Raw genomic sequence first — 18,078 nt, forward strand, 5'->3', positions numbered from 1 at the left:
GGCCGTAACAAGACGGAAGGAAAGAATAGGTAGATAACAGTGGGTAGGGAAACCATAAGCTTTATCCTACCTAAATCCCTCTTTACCTAATGTTCCTAATAGAGAAAATATACTCTTTTCTGAGGTACTTACTTCAGTCATCAGAGTGGACCCATTGAGAGGTTCAAAAACCTAAGAGATGTCCTGGGTAATAGAACTCAGCTGCTCTGCAAATAGTCAGACTAAAGTCTCAACATTAACAGCAAAAGCCAACACAACAAAATAAGAACACTAGCCACCTACCCAACCTATATCAGATGTGATATGGACTGGTTTCCCTTGAAAGGAAACCCAGGTTTACCTTTTGAGATTAAATTAAAATAAATAAATAATAAATAAATTTTAAAAAATGGAGTTGCCATCTTGCCTAACTACAGATCACATTCTAACTAAAACACATGCACACAACTACTTAAAAAAAAAAAAAACTTTTTCATTTCATCTTTCCATTATGAGAGAGAGGGAGTGAGAAAGCGGGTAGAAAAGCTTCTTTTCTGTAAGAAAAGTGAACTATGGAGACTAGAAAAAATAATAGGGAAGTAATTATTCGTTCACAATCACCAACTGACAATCCTCCTGGACTCCTTGTGATAAAGTACAGAAACCTGACCTTTTTGGCATGTGAAATATCAAACACAGTATGAATAAACCACTACTTTCATTAAATTATCCTGACTTGGAAATTTCCCATTCAAATATTATTTTCTCTATTGTCATCATTAGTACTTAGGAAAAGATGTGCAACAGAAAACTGTGTGTAGTGTAACCTTCTCAACCCTCTCCTGTCCTTGACCTGAACACAGTGTTCAAGTTGTGAAAGAAACCACCAGGGATGGAAGACGATTCCATTCATCAGAACCACCCACCCTAAGATACAAGCAACCAAGAGGAAGTTTACAGCCCTCTGGTCTAGAGACAGATGTTCTTTGGGCAACTGGACAGCCCAACATCATCATCTAACTCTGGTGAACATTTTGTAACAGTAACATTAAATGGTGATGGTGTCAGCCTATGTTTCCTCAGTGTATAGAGGCAGGTTCATTTAATGAGCCTACCTCCCGATTTGGGGATTACCTGCATAAATCTGCAAGCCAAAGTGAAAATTATTCAATAATGGTTAAGATTGGTACCACACAGTTATTTCTTGTTTTCATTCTTAACCTAGATGGTGGCTAACCACAAGGAATAGTTCAGATTTGCAGAAATATAACAAGCAGGCTTCAGTGTCAAAACCGTAGCCAAACTTATGTAGCTGACAGCCAGGAGAGCCCAATATAGCCAACTTGATCTTAGCATCCTAAGAGTTGAAGGCAATTCAAAATGAAAAGATGTGACATAATGGGTAATATTCTCAAGACATTAACTACTGTTCAGCTGGACGAGGCACCAATCCCAATATCAAAAATGGCCTGGAAGCTTCTTCCAGTCACAGCTAGAATTTCTGATCTTCCAAGGATGTTGTGGGACAGATTAAACAAGAAATGTTAATATAACCCTTATTCAGTAAACCTGGGTTTACTGGGACTTTTCTCCACTATTTACACATTGAACGAAATTATTTGCAGTTATGTTGGGAGGAAAAAGGAAGGAGGCTGATAGGCAATTTATTTATTTTATTTATTTATTTTTGGCTGTGCTAGGTCTTCACTGCTGTGCGCTCTAGTTGCGGCAAGCAGGACTACTCTTCGTTGCGGTGCGCCAGCTTCATTGCGGTGGCCTCTTTTGTTGCAGAGCATGGGCTCTAGGCACGCAGGCTTCAGTAGTTGTGGCTCACGAGCTCAGTAGTTGTGGCGCACGGGCTTAGTTGCTCCACAGCATGTAGGATCTTCCCAGACCAGGGCTAGAGCCCATGTCCCCTGTACTGGCAGGCGGATTCTTAACCACTGCGTCACCAGGGAAGCCCCTGATAGGCATTTTAAATGCTCCCTGTCTGAACCAAATCAGGGGCTCACAGGCGTGGCATTACTCCTAAGGAAGCATGGATTATACTACATTCGTGTGGACCACACCAGAAATGAAATAGAAGTAGTGAGGGGAAGACCACTCAGAATCAAGGTGGCTACAGGATACATACTTTGCCATCTAGACAGCTGTGAGAATGTTGATACTTTTTATTGATACAAAATTGCTCAATTTGGCTAAAGAGTCCCTTAAATATCTCTTAAGTAAACTTAAACAATGTTCTACGCTTTTTTCTATAAAATTAAGAGATAAGAAGAACTTTCAAAAAATAAACTTACTGACTTTGTTTTCAATGTGGCACAATGTTCCTCCAAATAGAGAAAACTTGACAGGACTTTAACATTTTACTTGATATTTTGCTCTCCAGATACAGCAAAGGATTAGAAGAAATTTGCTAGAGAGTCTCTGAGGCAAGTTACCAGTAGGCAAGTTATGCTAACACCCAGAGGGGAGGAAGGCTTCCTCGGAGCAGCCCACATCCTGCAACACTGATTCACAGAAGGCTGATTTTCTTGATTCCCTCCCCCTAGGTTCCAAAGCCCCAGAAATCATCATCTAGTTCAGCAAAGCACACCATCAACAGTCCCACTTCTAGAAAGCAGAGATTGGAATGCTGGGCACATAACATTGATCAGGAAGCCAAGGTAAGCAAAGAAAGGGGAACCAGCAGAGAACACAGCTGGGGGAATCGAATGCTACCATATCCAGTTGTTATCCATAAAACAGAGTAAGACCTACAGAAACAGAAATCCAAACAACTAAAATGGCTTTTCCCAGCTACCACCATTAATGCAGATGTGGGGTGGAGGACCTGACCATTGCCAAAGAAGGCAGATCAGAAGGGAGCACTTTTCCAGCCTTCGTTCCTGCTCCCTAAGTCACTGCTAGCTGGCCCTCAGCTCAAGCATAGCAGTTAACTTCTTGATTTCCAAATCTCTGAGATGAGGGCAAAATAACTGATATTTCAAATGCAATTTAATGATATAAAAGCCTAGAGATGTTTACGAAGTTTTCCTTTGTTTTTTAAAGATAAATGTGAAATGCCAAAATAAAGAAAAGGACAAATCCATCTTTCTGGTTCACATCTTCAACCTTCCTCCTCCTCTCTCTACCACCCCTCGTCCCTCCCCTTCCCCTCCCTCCTCCCTCCTTCCCTCTCTCCCTACCCCTCCCCGTCCTATTCATCTAAACCCAAACATTAACAAACAGCTCTTTTCTCCAAAGAGCTCAGCCTGTTGGAAAGAAAGTTTGGGTACTATCCATGCAGGTAAGAAGTAATCGGGATGACAAGGTGGGGAAAAATAAGAACAGCAGCAAGTCAGAGTCCCATTGGCATATGCCTGTCCTGACTGGCAAAAGCAGAAAGCAAAGCCTCAAACCAGTTCTCTGACAGGGCCCAACGCCCCTGCAGCACCCCCGTGTAATTACACACTTGAGTGACTGGACTCTGAAGAAAATTGAAGGCCTGAGCTCCGAACAGCTGCCATTTTCTCTCTCCATCACACCAGCGTGATTACTTGAGAAATGAACAGCCCCAGCTCAAAGCTACTCCAGAATTCTCAGAGGAAATATGGCTCCGTGTTCCAATAATGAGATTCTTAAGGCAAGCGTTACTTACAATCACTCCGCAAAAGGAGCGAGCCGAGCCCCTATATCTTACAAATTAGAATTTAAGAAACCCAGCAACAGTCTTAGACGATCATTACTCTTCTGCAGCTCCAAGGATTCTGGACTTTGGCCTATTTTTAGTGCATAAAAACTGTTAAGTCCTTAAAAGGGTAATCATAATAAAATGAAAACTCACCATAACTACCTTCCTAAAAAGGCAAATTTTACTCCATTTTAGGTCCAAACTGACAGATTCTTCCATACCCTCATCATTACCTTTTTCTGCCAGAAAGTCTTGGCTTTATCCAAATGAGAATTAGCAACCCTTTTATTAAAATTTAAGGAAAAAAATCTAATTAGTCAGATTTCTTCCCTTTTCTGATTGAGAAAAAGAAAATCAGCAGGTTACCAGAGATAATATCACTTCTTTGCCGAAACCTATCACTTGGAGAAGTTGAAATACTACATTGTGCCATTATTGTTTTTTCCTTTCAAATGCATTTTCTGGTTTCCCCACCATCTAGCCATTCTAGGGTAGCAAAGGTAATGAACTCTCCCTGTGAGTACATATTTTTTTAAGTGGCTATTCTAAAAAATGTTACATCCTCGAGAGTTAGCCAGCTAGGCAGATAACTGAGTGAGTGGCACTGTTGTTAACCAGAGATGTGAGGTAGATAGTTGCCCTTCATTCCGAGCCATGAAATAAAAAATAGCAGTGAAGATTTATAGTTTTTTTCTCCTCCAAGAAGAAATGAGGGAATTAAGGTACCAAGAATGCCAATTCCACAAAGGGACAAGGAAGAAAAGCACAGGAGCAAAAAGGTACTATAGTCTCCAAAAAACACAAACATGCAGCAGCAAGGCAATTAATTGCTCATGGGGTAGAGGGGCTCTAAGAATAGTCCTATTGTTCTCCGATTCCTAGAATTAACCCAACCAGAAAAACCAAGGAGTAGAGAACTTACAAATCATTTTCAAAAATCCTTAAGTCCACAAAAATTCTACCCACTGGTCACATGTACATCAGTCCTATTCACGTTTACTAGTCTCACCTCTCCTTCCCTCTTTCTACTAATTCTCATATTACTAGGTTATAGGGACAAAAGCACGTATCTACTACCAATACAATAATCCCAGCTTAGATGTCCATGTAAATAAAACAGAAAGGGACCACAGAAGATGAGGAATACATTTAAATTTCTTTGGTGGGGGAGGAATAGTACTACATTTCTAACAGTTGTTTTTTGTTATTCAGTTTTGGATGTGAGAGCATTCATGGAACAAACAAGCGTTATAACAGAAAAGTACACTGGCTAGATGAGACTAAAATTTAAAGCTACTGTCACTAGTAACAAGAGGAATAAGGAAGCATGGGGCATCTCTAAGTAGAGCGAAGAGATTTGAGTTCCCATGTAAGATTATATGCACAATTGGCAGAACAGTCCTTTTCTGACTGGAGCAGGTTCCTTCAGGTCAAGGACAAAGACAGATAGGAGAAATTGTTAATCTACAACCCAAGCCCCACTCATCCCACAATCACAAAAGACAGGAGCTTCTCCTCTGACCACAGCCGTCACAAGGAGAAATGCCTTTTTCATATCATTAACCATCTTTACAGGTTCTGAAAAATGGTACTCACAATAAGCATTGTGACCAGAAGATTCTTCTTGGTGACTTGAGCGTGAGAGAAGATGTAGTTCAGCACAGTGTTCATGTCACTCTTGTTCTCCTCCCGAAGGGCGAACACGCATTTGTCATAGTGACCTGCAAGCAGCAAAAAGAAGTGATCCTCACCCACGTATGAATGTTCACGTTTACATGCTATTTGTTTTCTAATGTCTCTACTTAGAAAACTGATAAGAAGTGAGAAGAAATACCGTAAGAATTTTCTTAGATGGATTTGTATAGAATTGGCAGTGTTGTTTAGTAAAAGCAACCCGAGGCTAAGAGTCAGGCAATCCGGTATAAGACCTGGGCTAAAAGCCTAGCTCTGCTACCAATTTACTGTATGCTCCTGGGCAAATCACTACCTCTCTAAGGCCTATTTTCATTAAAAAAAATTTTGACAGATCGGGGAAGGGTGCGTCTTACTGAGGAGCTGGGGATAACCCCAACCCCCTACCCTGACTCTAAACTCTCTTATTTAGCTTCCTGGAATGATTTCCTTAGAAGAGAGGGTTTGGCTGCTTAAAAAGAAACGTCAATACCATTAAACCCCAGCTAGAGATTCTGGTTCCATGTCTGACTCACTGAAATTGTTTCACCCTAACTAGGAGGAACAGTTTTAGCTCAAAAATAAAACACCAAAAAAAAAATAAATAAATAAAACACCAAACTTATCAATGTCCACAAGAAGGATGGCTGCTACCTCTGGAATCAACATTTTCCCCCGGAAGTCCATGAAGCAGCTAAGCAATGCCTAGGAATTCCAAATCCAAACTAAGGCATAGATCAGGGAGAACCTTGCATGAAGTCAAAAGGTCTGTGGGGAGAGTACAGTTATGTATATTTTCATTGGCCTTTCACAAGGCCACCAGGGGCAGGTTAGTTCTGCCTAGCAGAGCTATGTTTTGCAACAGAAGCATAAGCTTCAGGTATACTGTAGTGATATCTACCATGGGATACAAGTAATATTCAGTTCTTTAAAAACAGCTTACCTCAGAATTAAATTTCCAAGCAAAGGAGAATTAGTGTTTGAATAGTCTCAAGGGTCAGAATTCTATGAAAATAGTAAAGGATTATCACCTTACTTCAGCCTGCAGGTTAGGTTACAAACCAAAACAGTGGCATTCAAACTGCATTACCATGGATTCCTCAAATACTGAATACAATCAACCAAGGCAACTCTGCTTTTATCTATTTTAAATATTAGAGATTGACATAAGATTTCTTTTCAAAATAAAACTAAATATATTTGAAAACAGTGGACTACAATATTTAGAGAGCTGCCAATGTCATAAAAGACCCATTTAGAACAAAATGGAAGCTGTTTACAAATTGGTTGTCCTATATAAATACATATTTCTCCTGACCAAAACTTAGCTTTGAAGTGACAACAGAAATATATCTTGGTAACAGAAATCACTAGAACTGGGGGAAACAAAAAGAATATTTACCCAAGGAGAGGCAGTGGAGACATTAAGCAGAAAGAAAGCAATGATACCAAGTGCCTCCTTTTAAAAACTTTTTATTGTGAAGTATACATACAAAAGAATAAATAAACACCCAAGTAACTACCATCTATCTTAACAGAACATTTTTAGTATCTTTGAAGGATCCAGTGTGCTCCTCCTCAAAATCAACTGCTAAGCTGAATTTTAGGTTAATCATTCTTTTGCTCTTCTTTATATTTATCACAAATGTATACATAGTTTCATTCTTCCTGTTTTCAACTTGATAACAATGGAATCATTGTGTATGGATCATTCTGTAACTTGTTTCTTTCCCTCACCATTATGTTTTTGAGATTCATCTTTTGTTCATGTGTGTACCTCAGTTCATCTGTTTTCACTGCTGTAGAGTAACCCACTGCAGGAATATACTAGAATTCAATTATCTATTCTACTTGTGTATATTTGGGTTGTTTCCAGTCTTTTTTGCTATTCGTGAATAACACTGCCACAAACAGTACTGTATATGTGTCCTTAATAAACATGTGTAAAAGTTTCTCTAGAGTATATCATCTAAAAGTGAAATTGCTAGGTTGAAGAGTATAAATAAGTTCAACTCCATTAGGTACTGACAAACTGTTTTCCAAAGTGGTTGTACCAATTTGCATTTCTGCTTACAGAAGTGGTGGAAGATGATGTGAAATTCAAATTTTTGCCAATCTTACTGTGGTTTTGGTTCACATTTCTCTAATTAGTAATAAGACTGGACATCTTTTCATGAGTTTGTGGATTATTTATGCTTCCTCTTTGGTGAATTATCTTTTTATATCTTTTGCCCATTTTTCTATTAGGTTGTCTTTTACTTATTGATTCAAAGCAGTGCTCTATAGATTACAGATACTTAATCGTCATGATTTGTAAATATTTTCTTCCACATTGTGGCTTGTATTTTCAGTCTTTTTATGGTATCTTTTCACTAACAAAAGTTCTTAAGTGAGGGCTTCCCTGGTGGCGCAGTGGTTGAGAGTCCGCCTGCTGATGCAGGGGATACGGGTTCATGCCCCGGTCCGGGAAGATCCCACATGCCGCGGAGCGGCTAGGCCCGTGAGCCATGGCCGCTGAGCCTGCGCGTCTGGAGCCTGTGCTCCGCAACAGGAGAGGCCACAACAGTGAGAGGCCCACACACAGCAAAAAAAAAAGTTCTTAAGTGAGGTCAAATTACTTATCCTTTTCCTTTATAGTCTGTATTGCTGGTCTTTTTTTTTTTTTAAGTTACCAGTAATTAAAAAAATATATTTATTTATTTATTTGGCTGCACCCGGTCTTAGTTGCGGTACCTGGGATCTTCGTTACCAGCATGCAGGATCTTGGTTGCAGCATTCCGGATCTAGTTCCCTAACCAGGGATGGAACCTGGGCCCCCTGCATTGGGAATGTGGAGTCTTAGCCACTGGACCACCAGGGAAATCCCTGTACTTACTGGTCTTATATGGCAATATCTTCTCTGCCCTGAGGTCATAAGGATATTCTCCTAAAAATTTAGTAGCTTTGTCTCTTTAGTACATGTTTAAGTTTTCAATTCATCTGGAATTGATTTTTGTGTGTATCGTCTAGGTTAGGGATCTTTTTTTTTTGGCAAGTGAATAATCCTTTGTCCCAGCATCATTTATTAAAAAGTCTATCCTTTCCTCATGATTTACAATACCTGCTCTGCGGTAAAGTAAGTTTTCATATATGCTTGCATCTGCTTCTGGGTTAATAGAACCAGTGTTCCATTGTTCTATTAATCTGCCCCTACACCAATATCACAATCTCTTCATTAATATGGCTTTATATTAAAACTTGATATTTAACTGGACAAATACCTCCACAGTGTATTTCTTTAGAAGAATCTTGGTTACCTTTCCTTTCATGTAAATTACAGAATTAGCTTGACAAATTCCACAAAAATACACTAGTAAGATTTTTATCGGAATGTCAATGAATCCACAGATGAATTCAGGGACAATCAACACTTTGCAAATATATATTCCAACTTAAGGCCATGATATTTATTTAGATCTTCTTTATTATTTTTACTGATTATAATTTTCTCCAAAAGAGGTTGCACATTTTTTGTTAGACTTATTCCTTAGAATTTCATATTTTGTGTTGCTATTTTAAATGGAATATTTTTCCAAAATGCTCTTCTAAATGATTGTTCCACTATAAAACTTGAATTTTGTATATTGACTTTTGTATCCAGCAACTTTGTTAGATTTTAAATAATTCTAATAATAAATATGTGGATTTTTTGAGGCTTTCTAGGTAGACCTCATACCATGTCTAATAGTGGCTGATTTACTTCCTTACTCCTTTCTAATCCTCATACCTTTTCATTCTTTTTCTTGTCTAACTGCACTGGCTGGGATATTCAGTATGATGCTGAATAGCAGTAATGATAGTATGTGTCGTTGTCTTATTCCTAATCTTAAAGAGAATGCTTTCAACATCTTACCACTAAGTATGATGCATCCTACAGATTTTTTTGTAGGAGAACTTTACATGATAAAAAGTTCCATTTCATTCTTAGTTGGCTAAGAATTTATCATGAATGCATATTAAATTTTGTCAGATGCTTTTATCATCCATATCTTAAGATGATGGCCATGTTTTTTCCTGTTTTAGTCTATTACATGATAAATGACATTAACCGGTTTTTCAAATATTAATCAAGCTTGCAGTAGTGGGATAAAGCCAACTTCGTTGTGATCTATTATTTCACACATTGCTGCATTTAGTTTGCAATATTTACTTGAGTATTTCTCCTTGTCATGAGTGGGAGAGTCATCCTCTAAGGACTGGAAAAGGGAGCAAGACTGATAAAAGAAAATATTAGGTAATCTTTCAAATTCTATGGTGTTTCACTGCCATCTTGTGGCAGAAAGCAGTATCAGCAGTATGCAGCTTTAAAATCTTAGCCAGGGTATTTTAGTCAGAGACTTTGTACATCATTTAGTAAAGCTCTACAGAGAAAGCCAGGGATAAATTCCACCTGATACACTGAAAAGCACTGGAAAATCTGAGCCTTTTTCAGAGGCCTGTGGTTCAATCCATGGATTAGCTGCTGAGAGGCAAGCTCTTTGGATAGGGTTTCTCAATTTCAGCCTGGTCGTGACTCAACCAGCTCTCACTGTACAAGGTCAAGAAGATGCCAATCTTCTGCTAGAAAAATTTTCTCAGCCCTCTCCCAGAAGCACACTGGATTCACAATCTCATCAAGCTGTGTTTTGTTGTTCTTTCTTTGGCGCTAGTGAGATATAGAGGTTTAATTTTTAAGGGACTGGTAAAAGGAGGAAGAGTTTGTTAATGTCAAGTGTTAGTGACAGGATGGACTGGCTCAGCTGTTGCTCAGCCCTCGAGAGAAATGTTCCCAGATACAGAGTCCTCAGGAAGGAACTCACCGTTCTGGAATTGCGTCTCTACTCGCAGGTACTGCCGCAGCAGGTCCATCACCACAGCCTTCATGTGGCCTCGGATACCACTGCGGTACCTGGGCAAACAGAAAAAGGTCCCCACTGAAAATCCTGACAGGCTAACACTGTTAAATAACAGACTATTACATAATAAACCCAGAGCCCAGATTTACTAGACTTTCTACTGAACTGCTTTCCTTCTAATATAGGATAGGACAGGAGACAGCCTAGAGTCAACTAACCAGATAAATTTAAATTCAAGTCTAACAGAAATATGGCTACAGACAAGATTTTTTTTTTCTTATAAAGGAATCAAGAAAAAGAGTGCAAAGCAAAACCAAAAACCACTTGATAGCCCTACCTACCAACACCCCGGTTCAGTCCCCATTGCTAAGTTGAAACGATCACCACACCCTTGAAGTGGTTAAGGGGTATCTGAAAAGTTTATGAATATCTTAAAGTTGAAAATGTCCTGTGAAGGTTCCTTTAATCCAACAGCTGAGTCCATAAGCTAAGGAGAATAAATATCAAATGGGGCCCTATGCCAGAAGAAAAATTAGGAGTTTCATGGAAATTGCAAGGAAAAAGAAAACGATGAGATTGCTGTGCCTTAATAATTGACAGAAAGATGCAGAATAAAGTCATCAGAAACACTGAGTATGAGAGCTAGCTCACGATTCTAAGATATTTATTAGATATAACATATTTTCTAAGATAGAGGTGCTTTCTAATTTCTCTAAGTCAAACCTGAAGTAAACCTCTTTGTGACTACTTAGAAGAAAGGAAGGTATGGAGATGCGCAGGTCTGGGAATCTGGAGTTCCATGTAACTACCTCTGCACCAGCTGGACAATGCTCTGAGTGTTCATGAAGAAGACTTCCCGTTCAGATTTCCGGTTCAATGTAGCTGCGTGGCTATCTAGGATGTTGGCAATCTAAAGTATAAGAAAGGGGAAAAAAATGAAGCCCAGCATAGTAAAGGGACCCAAAGCATTAGCCTGCATAGCATCAACACTAGGAATCTTCTTAATTGTAACATGACAGTTTCTATCTTTCACATGTTGAGAGTAGCTGCAAGTTACCTGGTATAGTTTAGGGGCCCATTCATGATAAATAGGAAAGCAAAGGGTAATAAGTATGCTGCTGAGATAGTAAGGAAGTCTCTGATGATAGAACTACAAATATCCGCCTACTTTAAATTCACAAAAATACTTCTAATTAAGGCACAGCCCCAAGAACAAAACTCTATGGGATACATGGCCAATATGCTTTCCTCTTAACCACAGATACTTTACATTTCACACACAGTACTTACCTTATTGGGCTTGTATCATGAAGCAGTTTTGTAAAGGGCACAACGCTTAAAACTTCAAAAGCACAACATCCAGACAGTAAGGAGGATCCAAACAGGAAGGAATCCTACAACATGAACTCTAGCATGGGCAGCCAGTAGAAAATGACAGTGTTACTCTATAAATACCTGCTGGCTGGGAAACTGACAGAGGACTGATGTGATGTTGCTAGCATACTGAGCCATTTCCTTCTTGATAGACTTCTCCACATTGGGGGGGATACGACCAGAGACACTGGTCATGATATCTTGCAGTTCCAGGAGAGGCAAGGAGGGATCTCTGAGGGTCTTCATCAACCGTTCAACCCAGTCTTTTACCTGAGAAGAAGGAAATAATAAAATAGGAACCAGACAAAATTAACACAATCCCCCAAATAAAATAATATATCTGAGTTCACTACCATATAGTACAGGCGTACCGTGCTTTATTGTGCGTTGCTTTATTGCACTTCGCAAATATTGCATTTTTTACAAATTTCAATTTGTAAAACCCTGTGTTGAGCACCATTTTTCCAACAGCATTTGCTCACTTCATGTCTCTGTGTCACATTTTGGTAATTCTTGCACTGTTTCAAACCCTCCACCAGCAAAAAGATTACAACTCAATGAAGGCTCAGATGATGGTTAGCATTTATTAGCAACAGAGCATTTTTAAATTTAGGCATGTACATTTTTTTAGACATAATGCTACTGCACACTTAATAGACTACAGTATAGTGTAAACGTAACTTCTCTATGCACTGGGAAGCCAAAAAATTCATGTGACTTGCTTTCTTGCAATACATGCTTTATTGCGGTGGTCTGGAACCAAACCCACAATATCTCTGAGGTATGCCTGTACTTACTTTGAAATTGCAATATAAGCACCTAACATTGTCCTTATTCTCTGGTTTAAATCCCAATTACATGCGAAGTCAATAACAGAGATAAGAAGCAAGGATTTAAAGATTTCAAATCCCACAGCTAATGGTGGGAGGGTTTCGGATCAAACAGCTTTCTTTTTCTCCCTCTTAAAAAAAAATCCTTACGTGACTTTTAAACTATCTTAGAGAACAGGTACCCTATTATGTATACGCCTTCCCCCACACCACCTCCCCAAGAAAAGTGATTCATACCCTGCTGCTAAAGAAAGGATCTGGAAGGCAGTATCCATTCATCACGTTGACCAAATTATCCAGGACATAGTGGAATACTCGATGGAGCTTCTCGCCTCTGAGTGCTGTGCTCTGGATCCGTGGCAGACTGCCTGTGTGAAGCTCAGCCTGTCAATCCCAATGAGAGATCAAGTCATCCACTACCTTCTATTCAGGGTACAAACACACCACTGCGACTTAGATTCATCATGCAAAATCAAGACTCCTCTTCACCATACCCAGCTACAAGGAGAGAAGTCAACAGAGGAAGCATCATAAGGAAAATCACGGAATCTTAGTATCGTAACTCTTACAAATTCTAGTTCCATAATACCAAAGGCACACATACAAGCCATAAGATCGGGCTAAAAAGCTTAAGGAGAAACTGGAAAACCAAGGACTGAAATCACTTGCCTTTCCAAACTACTGTTACTGTGTCATCAGCTCTTGGAGAGCAATATTAAAAGTATCTTCCTACTCACCTGCTGGACCTTGCTGGGGTTGTCCAGCTGCATTTTGGCTATTACACAGCCCGGGTCAAGAGCTGCTCCAGGCCGCTTGACATAATGGATACAGCCAGACTCTGCAGCTGTTAAGGTCATTACCATCTTCATGACCTACAGTGAAAAATAAAATCTCTTAGGACCTAGCTTTAGGGATTAATGACAGCTACTGACACTTCCCCTTTCTATTTTCTACTTCCTTTCTGTTACTCTTGAGTCCTAGTCAATTCCAGCCAACTCTTGTCCCACCTTCCCTCCCATGGCCCGGAAGCCCAATCACCACCCTGACCTCGATCTCAGCATAGCACTGGCCAGCGAACACATGGCCTCCATCCTCCACAATGTACTGGATTAACTTCCCAGCAGAAGGTGAGCGCATCACCGAAGGGTCATTTTCCTTCTCAAACACACAGGTTTTGTTGCCAATCGTGATGCGATACCTAGGAGATAAGTGGGAGTATGTAAGTCAATAAAGCACCTCAAATTGTAAAAGATAACAGTAGGATAATGTCAATCTTAAAAAAAAAACCTGAAAACTTCATTCTACACACACACACACACACACACACACACACACACAGCATTTATTGGATCCTTTTTAAAAAAAAAATTTTTTTTATTTATTTATTTGGTTGCACTGGGTCTTAGTTGCGGCTCACGGGCTCCTATATTTGCAGCTTGCTGGCTCCTTAGTTGTGGCAGGTGGGCTCCTCAGTTGCAGCACGCATGTGGGATCTAGTTCCCTGACCAGGGATCCAACCCGGGCTCCCTGCATTGGGAGCGTGGAGTCTTAACCACTGCGTCACCAGGGAAGTCCCTTTCATCTTTGTTTACAATGTCAAATAACCCAAATTTCCTTCAGTAAGGGTCAGATTAAATAAATTATGATACATCCATATAATGGAATAATATACGACCATTAAAAAGAATAGGTACCTCCATCAAGGAAAAAAAAAAATGAAGGTGATGCTGATGTAATAGCTACCATTTTTTGAACTCTTATTATATCACAATGTTCTATAACCTTTCCATGTGTTAATTCAGTTAATTACCACAGCCACCCTGCATGATTGGTGTTGAACAGTATAAAAGATGTTAAAGGAAAAAATAAGGTACAGAACTAAATGTTATTTTTATTTGTGAATATATTTAAAAGAAAAACAGTATGTACGTATATGTAACTTGTATATACATACAAAATTTCTGCAAAAACATATGAGACTGTTAACAGTGGTAGCATATAAAAAGGGGAATTTATTTTACATTGTCTGCCCACACAGGAGTGGCGGAGAGACAATTTTTTAAAATTCATTCATTCGTTCATTCATTTATATATTTATTTAAGGCTGCATTGGGTCTTCGTTGCTGAGCACGGGCTTTCTCTAGTTGCGGCAAGTGCGAGCTGCTCTTCGTTGTGGTGCGCAGTCTTCTCATTGCCGGGGCTTCAGTAGTTGTGGCATGCGGGCTTTGGTAGTTGTGGCTCACAGGCTCTAGCGCGCAGGCTTAGTATTTGTGGCACACGGGCTTAGCTGCTCCGCAGCATGTGGGATCTTCCAGGACCAGGGCTCGAACCTGTGTCCCCTGCATTGGCAGGCAGATTCTTAACCACTGCACCACCAGGGAAGCCCAGAGACAATGTTTTTAATTATAAATACTTCTTAATACTCTTGAAATTTTTGTTAAGTGCATGTACTATTTTTTTTTAATTAGAATAGAATCCACAAAAAGACCTTGAAAAATCCCAAGAGTTAGTGACTACTCAGAGAAAAGACTGATACAATGACCAGCAAATGGACCTTAAACAGCCACTCACCTATCCACCTCCTCCTTCATGTACGTGGTATAACTGCTGCCATCATAGGACAAGAGCAGTCCTCCATCACTCAGCCGATGCACATCTACTTCCACACACGAGCCATTCATGATCACCACGTAGGAGTTCGGGGACTGTCGAGTCACCTGTAGGAAATGAGATCCCCAAGAGACAAGTCAGTGTGTCCCTTCCAGGGGGAGTCCCAGACAAAATTTCGGTATCTCAGAGATCTAGGTAAGAAAGCTCTGCCAGAGAGGAAGGAAATTCATGGCACCGGTGCTCTGAACACTACTGTCTGTGGGCATGGCTCAGCCCTGCTGCAAACAAAGAGGGGGGACCTTAGATGCATCTCCCTGCTCTGGTTGCTCTCTGTCTCCTTTATCTCTTGGCTGCATATGTGAAATTAAGCAACAGCTAAAACATTTTCAGAGAATCATAAAATACTGCTTTGACACAAGGCTACTGACACTAATAATGACTATAATTTCACTAACACCCAGCCCTGCAGTAAACCAAACTTTCACCCCATCTCTTGACCTAAAGGAAGCAAGTTGACAAAGAGAGAGGCAAAAAGTACAACGTTGGCTTCAGTGGGGTTCAGCATACCTTCAGTACATACTTGACTCCCTCATAGATAAGTTCAACATCTACTGTATTCAGAAGTGTATGAGCAGAAAGGACTTGACCCCTGAAAGAACAACAATGTGAGAGACACTTCTAGAAAGTTCTAAAAGTTTACAAGGGAATCTCAAAGGTTATCAGTTATAGCATTTCCTGGAATAGTAAGACTGAAAACAACCTAAAGGACCATCATCATTAAGGGACTGATATATAAATTACAAAAAAGCCATATAATGGAATATTATGCAGCCATTAAAAAAGAAAGATGAAGCCCTTTATGCACTAACATGAAATACTCTCTAAAATACACTGTTAAATGAAAAAAGCAAGTGAAATTGTGTAGGACAGCTTCAGAGTATGCTACCACTTGTGTTTAAAAAAAATAGGTCATAGGAAGAAACAAATATTACATATATATGCTTATATAACTTACCATATGTCTGAGAGATTACAGACAGAAACTGGTAACTTGGGTTGACTACAGGGAAGGAAACTGGGTGGCCAGGGAACAGAGGTAAGAAGGAGACCTTTCACTACATACCTTTTTGTGCCTTTTGAATTTTAAACCATGTGAATATATTATCTGTTCTTAAAAATAAATAAAATTAAAACTTAAAAAAATTTTGAGAAAAGCTCCAGTGCAATCAACCCTCATCTACCCCTATCAACTGAATTTTATTTGGGGTCTTAAAAAATAAAGGCAGTAGGCCATGGCTGGGTGGAGGGGAAAGGGAAGGACATTGCCAAGGAAGGAAAGAAACACTATCTCTTAAGAAAGACTTTGAAAATAATTAAAGGAGGGAGTAAAAATGCAAGTGAGGCAAGTTGTTAATAATGGGTGAATCTGGACAAAGAATACATAGAAGTTGTTTGTATTATTCACGCAATTCTTCTATAAGTCTGAAATTATTTCAAAACACAAGTTTTAAAAATAAATTTAAAGTAACGTTAAAAAGGTAAGGGGAGCTCGTAGAGGAGAGGTTATGTGTGACATATCTGTACACCAGTAGGGAAACCATTTAACTAGGTTAGAGATTGCATGTTGAAGAATAGAAATGAGTATGGCTCGAGTGGTAAAAAGGCGCCACAGTATATAGGGAGTTGGAAGTCACTCTGAGGGATTTAGATCTGATACAGAAGGGAAATGTGAGCTGATGAAGGTTTTAGTGCATAAGTGTAACATAGTGAAAGATTTTCATGGTAAGACTTGAACAACTGAAATCTCAGTTCAATTTTTAAAATTTTGTTTCTTTTCTTCCTTTCAGACACCTCAAAATGGAGCTGATGTAGGTCTAACAACACAGAAAGAATTAAAGTGCCTGTGATTAAAGTGCTATCAAATGATTAGCCTTGTGGACAATTCCTCCAGGGACTCAAAGGCAGAGCTCAGTCTTCAGAACCAGTGTTGGAAATGAGTTTAGCCCCACACATACTTGAGAGACTCATGAGGTCATCTTGAATATCAGCCTCAATTATTAATTCCTGAAATTTTACAGGTCATATATGAAATATTCAGGGTTCCTTGCTAGAGTAAAACACCAGATTTTCATCACCAGGGCTTGGAGAGATTTGATGCTTGTACAGAACAGAATGTTTACTTCAGCTGGACTCCAGTTTTTAAAAACCAACCTATTCTAACTGTGGTATAAACCAATTTCTAGAATCTGCCCTTAGGGCCCCAAAATCATTTGCCATAAACTCCTACATCCCTTCTCTCCCCTGCCTCCATGGTCAGTGAATAACAAGTAGCACTCACAAGCTGCCAGGAACAGAGAGAAGACTAAATGGGCCTCTGAACTTCAGTCTTGCACTCAGGACCACTAGTTAGCTTGCACAGACTATGAGAAGCAAAGCCTACCTCTCTAAGGAGTGAAGGAAGTTGGAGATGCTATTCCGCAGGCTCACATCTGCCACGTGGAGAGCCCCACACACAACTCCCAACATAGTGTCAGGTCGCTCTGCCTGAAAAGAAGGAAAAGAGAGCAGATCAAAAGCAAGGTCACTTGGCACCACGGCCCCTCAATTTAAATCAGGCTCAAATGTGTTGTGAAGAATCAGCTACCATTGAGAGTCTCCATCCTTATTGTCCAACTGATTTTTTTTTTAAACATTTACTCTTTTTTTAAAAGTATTTTTTTTTAATTTTTATTTATTTTATTTATTGATTTTTGGCTGCACTGGGTCTTCGTTGCTGCACGTGGGCTTTCTCTAGTTGAGGTGAGCAGGGGCTACTCTTCATTGTGGTGTGCAGGCTTCTCATTGTGGTGGCTTCTCTTGTTTCAGAGCACGGGCTCTAGGCGTGCAGGCTTCAGTAGTTGCAGTACACTGGCTCAGTAGTTGTGGTACGCGGGCTCAGTAGTTGTGGCTTGCGGGCCCTAGAGCGCAGACTCAGTAGTTGTGGCACACGGGCTTAGTTGCTCCGTGGCATGTAGGATCTTCCTGGATCAGGGCTCGAATCCGTGTCCCCTGCATAGGCAGGCGGATT

At 39.8% G+C, this 18,078-nt stretch overlaps 1 protein-coding gene across 11 annotated transcripts in view; it reads right to left on the bottom strand.

Moving 5' to 3' along the window:
• ACACA (acetyl-CoA carboxylase alpha) overlaps positions 1-18,078 on the bottom strand; it is a 238,061-nt gene that overhangs the window by 134,205 nt on the left and 85,778 nt on the right. For all 11 annotated transcript variants that reach the window (XM_029213013.1, XM_029213014.1, XM_029213019.1 and 8 more), the window contains 10 exons: positions 17,452-17,555; positions 15,579-15,660; positions 14,973-15,118; positions 13,449-13,599; positions 13,139-13,273; positions 12,639-12,785; positions 11,653-11,841; positions 11,007-11,107; positions 10,162-10,250; positions 5,249-5,373 (listed from right to left, as the gene is read on the bottom strand). In XM_029213013.1, the coding sequence (XP_029068846.1) occupies positions 5,249-5,373; positions 10,162-10,250; positions 11,007-11,107; positions 11,653-11,841; positions 12,639-12,785; positions 13,139-13,273; positions 13,449-13,599; positions 14,973-15,118; positions 15,579-15,660; positions 17,452-17,555 (1,269 nt within the window). The remainder of the gene's footprint in view (positions 1-5,248; positions 5,374-10,161; positions 10,251-11,006; positions 11,108-11,652; positions 11,842-12,638; positions 12,786-13,138; positions 13,274-13,448; positions 13,600-14,972; positions 15,119-15,578; positions 15,661-17,451; positions 17,556-18,078) is intronic.

The sequence above is a fragment of the Monodon monoceros genome, unplaced genomic scaffold (genome assembly GCF_005190385.1).
Source record: "Monodon monoceros isolate NGI ecotype Baffin Bay Population unplaced genomic scaffold, NGI_Narwhal_1 Super_Scaffold_9, whole genome shotgun sequence".
Taxonomy (NCBI): Eukaryota; Metazoa; Chordata; class Mammalia; order Artiodactyla; family Monodontidae; genus Monodon; species Monodon monoceros.